The sequence below is a fragment of the Brachypodium distachyon genome, chromosome 1, assembly GCF_000005505.3.
Source record: "Brachypodium distachyon strain Bd21 chromosome 1, Brachypodium_distachyon_v3.0, whole genome shotgun sequence".
Lineage (NCBI taxonomy): Eukaryota > Viridiplantae > Streptophyta > Magnoliopsida > Poales > Poaceae > Brachypodium > Brachypodium distachyon.
In genome coordinates, this window is record NC_016131.3 from 50,560,321 (window position 1) to 50,568,767 (window position 8,447).

An 8,447-nucleotide genomic window follows, 5' to 3' on the forward strand; every position below is an offset into this window, starting at 1 on the left:
CCCCCTGTCTCATGGTGTCTACTTAATTTGTCACTCAATGAGATTCTTCTTCCTGTTCCATCTATGTGGTAGATATACGGGTTTTTTAGATTACAGCGACAAAATCCATTTGTGGTTTCTCCATGCATGTATATATGCCATATATATATTTCTTCCCCTAACTTTATAAGGGTGTGGTTATTTCGCAGCTGATTTTTAAGTAAAAAGTTTAAATCTTAGTTGACGTTTTAGATTATTGGATTGATACCTGGACGTCCATTGCACTCTCTTTTTTCCATCGTTCGTTCTGTATTGTACCCAATGGCTGAGAAATTAACTTATTTCTAACTAACTAAAAATCAGACAACTTAGATATATCAAAACCAATTTTATAATTGCGTGTGTTATAGTATACACTACATCCGTTAGTCGTTTTCATAATTCCATAAAACTTTGTGACGTTTTAAAACAAATAAATGAGAAAACCTCCTCTTAAGACTTAAAGGTATAATTTCCAAATGCTGCACCGAGAGAATATATTGCTTCTGAAACCATGCATGCATGGATTCAAACGAATGGGTTTACAGTCAATATACAATCAAACATCTTAATCTGTTTTTCGACATACTCTATACCTTAGTTCATGAGTTAAATAAATAATGGTAATAATGTTTGATTACCTCTCCTTTCACAACTAATTTAATTGTACACTATTGGATCTGCCAAATCATGCAGCAACTCAGACCCCATGAGGTTCCTATACGGCAGCACCACGTCTTCTTCCTCCTCCTGATCCCCGGCTCCCAGCATCAGCGACGACGATCGCTGCTGCATAATCATCATCGCCGGCTGCTGCTGCCGCTGCTGAAGCCCAAGAGTAAGCGACACTGCCCCGCCATTTGAGCTCAGGTAACTATGGAACAGCTGCTGGCCGTCGTTGGCCGGAATAATGGGAGCAGCTGAGACGAAGCACGAGCTGCCGCCAAGTCGATGAGGAGGGATTTCTCCAGTAATCGGCCTCGTCGCCGCCCATGCCGCCCCCGTGTTGCCATGATGATCGTCGGGGATAGTTTTTCCCCCGCCATTGCCACCCCCTTGTTCCTTCGTTTCTTCCTCCGTGTACATCTCCTCGATCATGGGCTTCCATAGCCTCACCCTTGCATTGATGAACCAGTTTGAAACCTAAGAAAATTAACAAATTGTATAATTGATATGCATGCATGCTTGGAGAGAGTTGATACTGGCAAGAAGAAGATGAAGGAAAAAAATGAGTATTTTTTTAGAGTTTTTTGTAATAAAGATAAGAAATTAGGCACCATACATGCATATGTTGGAAAAAAAAAGTTGTACCTGGCTTCTTGACAACCCGGTTTGGCGCGCCAAGATGTGCTTGTCCACGTCATTTGGATACCTGTTTTGTTCTTTTTTCTTAAATTTCATATGATTATAAACAAAATGCATGGAGAGATGGGATTTAATATAGTATATAACAAATAGGCAATGCAACAGTCGATGCAGAGGCCAAGGGTAAATTAATCCTCCATTTCGAAAAGAATATTGTTTCGAACATTACGGGTGGAGGAAGTGCTCGAAGAGCCAGGAGCGAAGGACGGCAACGGCACGTTCTGGCAGGCCACGCTGCGGCCGCCACGGGTAGCTCTCAGTGGTGCCGCCGGACTGCTGGAATGCCCTCTGCTGTCTTAGACATTGGTCCAGCACCCTCAGCCTTGGTGTGTCCCCCCTGGACGCGCCCGGCGCCGCGAACAGGCCGCCGGTGGTGTCACCCTCACCCATCGTCTTCCTCAGCGCGCGTACCTGCCTCACGAGTGCGTCCCTCAGGGACCGGAAGTGCCGCGACATGGCACGCATCGCCAACTTTGTGTACACCTGTGCCGCCCCGGTGCCGGCTACTGCGTCAAACGACAGCTCCGTCGCCCGCATCTGCTCGCGGTACCGCCGGTAACGCCTGTCCACCTTCAATATATACTCTCTTAGTTTGAGCAGTTGTAGCTAATTACTGTCTAAATTGACTGCCTCAACATCATAATTAATCATGAGAAAGCAGTATCTTAGTGATCTATCATGTTAATTTTCATGATACTGTTTGAGGGAAAGCAGGATTATTTATCCATAAGTTTTGTCTGAAACTTGTTTCAATCTCGATTGCAATTCTAAGCTGATCTTGAATATCATATCATTGACAATTCTCGTTTTCTACAACACCATATATATAATCAAGAGTGGTTTTGCTTGGGTTCAGTCGCCTGAGATTGTGTATTTCTCAGTCGATGCCTTCTCGACCATACGATCATTACTTTGGACGCATAGGATCGGTCGACGGAGAATTTGTGTTTCTGGGTCGACTGAGCTGTAGGCGGACCCAATCAAGAGACTAAAACTTTAATTACAATTTTACTAAAATTGCCTGTAATCGCTTGTGCAAGAGTGGAATTAGTTTTTTTCTTGCAGGAATTAAGAGCGGAACTAAGATAAAACAGGCAAAAAAAACTCGAAAAGAGGAGACAGGAGAGATTTTTTTTTTGGCGACTGGGAGGCAGGAGATCTATCAATTATTCATTGGTAATTAATAGAAAAGTTGATTCATTGTGAAAAGGTGTGGATGCATATCATGTTAGGACCGGGGAATAGAAGCTGGCATGGAGAAATGAATTAAGCACATATATATATTCCTTGGACCAGAAAAGGTGGTGGTACGGTGTGTATGTCCCTATAGCTCTCCACTGTTTGCCAATGTCGACATGTTCCTTCCAAGAAGAAAAACACCCGTCACCAGCAGACAGCCTCCCTCAATTTGAAGTTTTGCACGAGGATGATAGCTACTTTTCTTTCAATTGATCCGAGCTAGATCCATCCAGCTAGTATGCAATATAAATGTTCTAACAGTAAATTTGCAACAAGATACTGAATTACCAAGAATGGTTTCCTTCAAAAAAAATACCAAGAATGGTTTAATTACCGACCTCTTGGACCATGGACAAGAGCCTGGCCTTCCTCCTCTGCAGCGCCAGCAAATCCATGGAGCTGTAACTGAGCAGAGCCCCCGGATTACTGTTGTTGTCCCAAGACGCCGAATAATTAGCCTCCACGTCCCACTGCCCGCCGCCGGCTTTCGGCGTCCTCGCGGCATGATCAGTGAGGCTGCAGAGCTCGGCGAGCAGCTCCCTGGCAGGGCCCATATATCTGGAGCTGTTGAGCAACAAGGCAGGCTGCGTCATGGCAGGCATCGTCGTCGGTGGCGCCGTGTAATAATAAGGCAGCCCTCGCTCGTGGCCGACGACCGTTGCATGTGTCGGCGGCGGCCATGGCGTGGTGTCGGCGTGGTGGAAGGGCGCCAGAGGCGAAGACGACGAGAAGGAGAAGTCTAGGAGGTGGTGGTGATGGGCCATCATGCATAAACTTAGCTAGTTCTAGCTAGTGACCAATATTGTGCAGGGAAAAAGAAGACAGAGAATTATATATAATTGTCCTACCTTAATCCATGCATGCATAAAGATAAATTGACAAAGAATTCCCAACTCTATCTAGGCAGGAAAATAATTGGATATGAGTGGGCCGTGGGCGCTTAGAATTAACATTGCTACCCATGTATATATGGAGTACTTGTATAATTGTGTTTGCTTTATTTATGCATGCATGATCGATGCACTGTTGCGTTATGTCCTAGGATTAAGTTTACATGGATACGCATCGCTATCATCTTCAAGCATCCAACAGCGAGAGCAAAAACTAATTAATATCCCGAAAGGCATGGGCTACGGCATGAAATGGAGAGCTGTATTTATATGATCAGTAATTTGGGTTTTTCGCTTTGAAGGAAAAGAAAAAGAAATAGTGCCCTCTTGGAAACATGAATTGAACAAAAACGATCTCCTTGTTGTTGGACATGAATTTTCCAACGGAGGGAATTTAATATACATTTACATATAACTTTCCTCTTGAATTTTAAGATATGAAATTAAGCAAGGTAGCCCTAGTCGGCCCCCAGCTATTAATGTTACAATATATACATTGCATGTTCTTGCAAGTGTGTATTGCAGAATATATATATAGAGAGAGAGAGAATCTAGGGGCCGGGAGACTATATAAAAGAGAAATTTCCATACATGGTCTAGATTAAATTGCAAAGTGGGAGTATATGAATGTGTTGGTACTACTATATGGCATTTGCACATATTTTTCCACAGAATTTATTCGCTTTCTACATCAATGGACCAGTTCCCTTCCAGCAAGCAAGCTAGTTGCAGCCTCATATATGTGGTCCAAACGCCAACTGGAAAGAATGTGACACCATATTGCATTTTAATTGTTTCTCCCTTGATTAATCCGTTTAGTGGATATATATTTATTATGTATATATGAGCCACATGTTTAAGGAAGAAGACCTTTCAACCCTATCCTTAGTCAGCTCGTAAAAGGGAGAGTGGTTTGTCATGTACTCCCTCCGTTCCATATGTTGGAAATATGTCCTAGAGGCAATAATAAATTTGTTATTATCATATTTTCTTGTTCTTGATAAATGTTTATTATTCATGCTTTAATTGTATTGACAAGAAACTAAATGCATGTGTGGATAAATAAACAAATACCGTGTCCCTGATACGCCTCTACTAGATTAGCTCGTTGATTAAAAGATGGTTAAGGTTTCCTAACCATCTAACCATAGACATGTGTTGTCATTTATTAACGAGGTCATATCATTAGAAGAATGATGTGATGGACAGACCCAACCTAAGCATAGCTTTTGATCGTGTCACTTAAGTTAAAATTGCTAATGCTTTTATTATGTCAAGTATCATTTCCTTAGACCATGAGATCATGCCACTCCCTAGTACTGGAAGAATACTTTGTGGACATCAACCGTCATCTCGTAACTGGGTGATCATAAAGGTGTTCTTCAGGTATCTCGGAAGGTGCTTGTTGGGTTGTATGGATCAAGACTAGGATTTGTCACTCCATGTGACGGAGAGATATCTCTGAGCCCTCTCGGTAATATAACATCCTAATGAGCTTGCAAGCATGTGACTAATGTGTTTAGTCACGGGGATATTATATTGCGGCACGAGTAAAGAGAACTTGCCAGTAACGAGACTAAACTAGGTATGGTGATACCGACGATCAAATCTCGGGCAAGTAATATATTGCGAGACAAAGAAATTGGATACCGGATTAATTGAATCCTTGACATCGTGGTTCAACCGATGAGATCTTCGTGGAATATGTGTGAACCATTATGGACATCCAGGTCCCGCTGTTGGTTATTGATATGATCATGTCCACATGTTCTCAAACCCGTAGGGTCACACACTTAACGCTTAATGTCGGAGTAAATTTCACAAAACCACTACTCTAGGGGCAAGGGTTTCAGAGAGCCACCACTTCAGAGGCTTGCTTCACTTTGCCACTACTCTAGGGGTAATTACTATCAGTTTGCCCAAATCTCACGGTTTAGAGCATTTGACAGTAAAACTGACTGGATGGGGCCACATGTAAGGTGCCAGGTCAGATTTTAACGGGTTTCCGCCCGACCCGACCCGTTAACGAGCCGCTCTTATCTTCTTCCCGATTTCCCTGACATTTGCCCTGTCCCTGGAACCCTAACTCCGGAGCAAATCGACGGCGGGTCTGGCGGCGCGGCTGAGGACGATGGGGGCGAGTTCCAGCGAGGTGCAGGATTCCCGCCTTCTTGGCGAAGGGCCGGTAAGTCGTCGTCTTCTTCCCCATCGTGCAAAGTTAGGGGATTCGGTGGATTGTTGCGATTTTGGGGGATTTAGGGGATTTGGATGCAGTGGATTAAGCAGGCGTGTGGTGGTCGATTGGGACAGGGTGGACGCGGGCTAGGAATGAAGCTGCCGCTGTTCCACCGATGATTTGCCAACTATCCAAGCCGATTGTAGCCTGGGAATTCGTTGCAGGCACAGGCTTCTTCCTATGAGCCGTGTGTCTTTGGAAGGGAAATCAACCGGCCGACGGTTTTTTGGGTGTCCATTTGAGGTAAGATTAGTGCATATGTGGGAAAATGTTGGTGTTAATCCGTTATTTGCCATGCGCCTAGATCATCATTTAGTGTTAATCCGTTAGTGTTGGGGGATTTGGTGCAGGAAATGGAAGATTGTGGCTACGTGTACTGGATTGATCCGAAGTGGCCTGCATACATGGAGAATGCTTTGTCTGAGTTATGGGGCAGAGTTGAATCAACTCCTTATTTTAGCGCGCAGGATGTGATGTTCATGGTCCAAGATCTGAAGAAACTGAGTGCAGAGAAGAGTAAAGCTGTCGATGAGAAGATGAAGCTAGAGCTGAAGATTGTAGACATGGTGCATGAGATGAGCAGGTTGCAAAGCAGAAAAGGAGGTCATTTCTTTGCCGGCTGCAGGAATATGAAAATTGGTTCATGATAGCAGTTACAGTTGCAGTTACCTTAGCTAGTGTTTTAGTTGTAACTCTAGCTGTGAAGTAATGACTTTGAATGTGTGTATGTGTAATGAATATTTGTTCTAGCCTGCCCCTGTTGTAGCACCTTTGAACTAATGAATTGAATCCTAGTATGTGCAATGAATGTATTCTTTAGTGTGTGCATGGAATCCTGGTGTGTGCATGTATGTATGTGTGTACGTGTGTATGTGTGAAGGATGATGACAGAATTTGAACCATATATATTGAACTGACCAAGTAGACAGCAGTGCATTTAACAGCATTCCAGATTCCAGCAAGAGTATGTATGTGTGTATGTGTGCAAGTAATGAGAGAATTGGGAATTGCAGAACAAGATTATAACAGCATGTATGTATGTGTCCAAGATTCTAGCAGCATTCAAGATTTCAGCATTCCAGAACAAGATTATAACAGCATTCCAGAAGACCCTATTCCAGATTCCATAGGTTTAACAGCTTAAGATTACAGTTAACAACAGTGCATATTACATCATAACAGTTCACAGCAGTGCCAAAATGACAGTTTTACAGTTCCATCATACTTGTACCATCATAGGATTACAGTTCCACAAAATACAAGTTCGATTATAGGACTTACATCTTCAACAGTACATTTCAACTTAATAGTTCCCATTTGCTGTGAAGTACTCCATGAACTTGCCTCCTGCCACCCTCTTTCGTTTCACATGTAGCTTCTGCCTCTGAAATTCAGGTGACTTGTACCTAGCAGGTGTTTGCCCAGCTGTGGTCCTTGGAGGTCTTGCTGTAGATGGTCCAGCCTGTGCAGCTTGCCTTCTCCTAGTCATTGGTCCACCCGGAGGAGCTGGAGCTGCCTTACTTGTGGCCCTTGGAGCTTTGAATGCTACCCTCTTTGGAGCAGGTGCTGGACTTGGAGCAGGTGTTGGACTAGGAGCTGCAGTTGTGGTTGCTCTTGATCTTGGTGTTGATCTTGGCCTAGCAGGTGTTGATCTTGATGCAGAAGCAGCAGCATGCCTAGTAGCTGACCTGGTCCTAGGTGAATCTGGGGTTGATCTTGGTGCATTGGTAGGAGCAGCAGCAGCATGCCTAGTAGCTGACCTGGTCCTAGGTGAAGCTGGGGTTGATCCTGGTGCATTACTAGGAGCAGCAGCAGCATGGCTAGGGTCTTGGGGCTCAACTCTGTTACTCTGCAGAAATAGATGACAATCATTAGTTAACAATAAATTAAATTAAATTTCTGCAGAAATAAATTGAATGCTAACCCTATGCTTGTTTTTCCTTATTGCTAGCTCAGGCTTCAGTGGAAGTGAACATGTTGGGTACTTGTGTCCTTGCCTATCACAATTGGAGCATGTGACAACTGTCATTCTTCCTCTGCCTTGTGGATTTTCCTTCTCATCTTGACTTTTCCTCCTGTTCTTCTTCTTTCTTCCAGGATGCACAAGGAATATAGGAGGGTCTATGTCTTCAGAATCTGTCCAAGCTAGCTGTCCAGGCACTGGATAGATAACCTCATTGTGTGCTAACTTGTACAGAGGCATTTTGAAGAAATCATTGACAGTCTTTAGGGCTTCCTTTAGCTTTGTAAATGGCACAGATTGCATGCTTGCAAGGTAGGCCTGTGAGGTCCCATTTCCTGCATCCACATGTCTTTTCATCTAGATTTACTGCATAAGTGTTGCTACCAGATGACACTTGCCAGAGGCCTTTTGCTGCACAAACTGCTTTGCAATACTTGTACCATTTTTTTTCAGTTTCTAATTTTTCTGCATAGTGGGGTGTTATCTCCCATTCAGCCTTCTCTATCCCCACTCTCTTAGCATGGAATCTTGCCATCAACTTGGTTCTGATTCCATCAATCATTGTGACTATGGGCTTGTCTCTAACTGAGATGATGAAATTGTTGAACACCTCACTCAGATTATTCACTAGTAGGTCAGTTTTGCAGTTTGTATCCATGGCATGCCTAGCCCAATGCTTGGGATTGATTTTGCTAAGCCAAGTCCAAGCATCCTCACATTCATCCTTAAGTCTACC

At 43.6% G+C, this 8,447-nt stretch overlaps 1 protein-coding gene and 1 long non-coding RNA gene across 5 annotated transcripts; one reads left to right on the forward strand and one right to left on the reverse strand.

Moving 5' to 3' along the window:
* Positions 1-487: 487 nt before the first annotated feature.
* LOC100844103 (homeobox protein BEL1 homolog) lies at positions 488-3,641 on the reverse strand. 3 transcript variants are annotated; one of them, XM_024457300.1, is made up of 4 exons: positions 2,961-3,640; positions 1,553-1,953; positions 1,330-1,407; positions 488-1,135 (listed from the first exon to the last, which is right to left on the reverse strand). In XM_024457300.1, exons 1-4 carry the CDS (start codon positions 3,387-3,389, stop codon positions 679-681), a joined length of 1,365 nt encoding a protein of 454 aa, XP_024313068.1. In that variant the 5' UTR covers positions 3,390-3,640; the 3' UTR covers positions 488-678. The 3 variants fall into 3 exon arrangements, with proteins under 3 accessions (XP_024313068.1, XP_003557261.1, XP_024313069.1); XM_003557213.4 differs by having other exon boundaries at positions 488-1,161; positions 1,330-1,390; positions 2,961-3,635; XM_024457301.1 differs by having other exon boundaries at positions 757-1,135; positions 1,330-1,390; positions 2,961-3,641.
* A 1,584-nt stretch (positions 3,642-5,225) lies between these two features.
* On the forward strand, positions 5,226-6,581 carry LOC112269989. 2 transcript variants are annotated; one of them, XR_002962264.1, is made up of 3 exons: positions 5,226-5,697; positions 5,823-5,991; positions 6,099-6,581. It is a non-coding gene; the product is annotated as an uncharacterized LOC112269989 (long non-coding RNA). The 2 variants fall into 2 exon arrangements; XR_002962263.1 differs by having other exon boundaries at positions 5,226-5,991.
* The last annotated feature ends 1,866 nt before the right edge of the window (positions 6,582-8,447 follow it).

Excerpts from the sequence above, each read along its gene's own strand:
- LOC100844103 (XM_003557213.4), bottom strand. The coding sequence starts at position 3,389 with ATGATGGCCCATCACCACCACCTCCTAGACTTCTCCTTCTCGTCGTCT. Across the intron at positions 1,954-2,960 it reads TCTTGTCCATGGTCCAAGAG|GTGGACAGGCGTTACCGGCG; the intron begins GTCGGTAATTAA and ends TATATATTGAAG. Across the intron at positions 1,162-1,329 it reads CCGGGTTGTCAAGAAGCCAG|GTTTCAAACTGGTTCATCAA; the intron begins GTACAACTTTTT and ends TAATTTTCTTAG.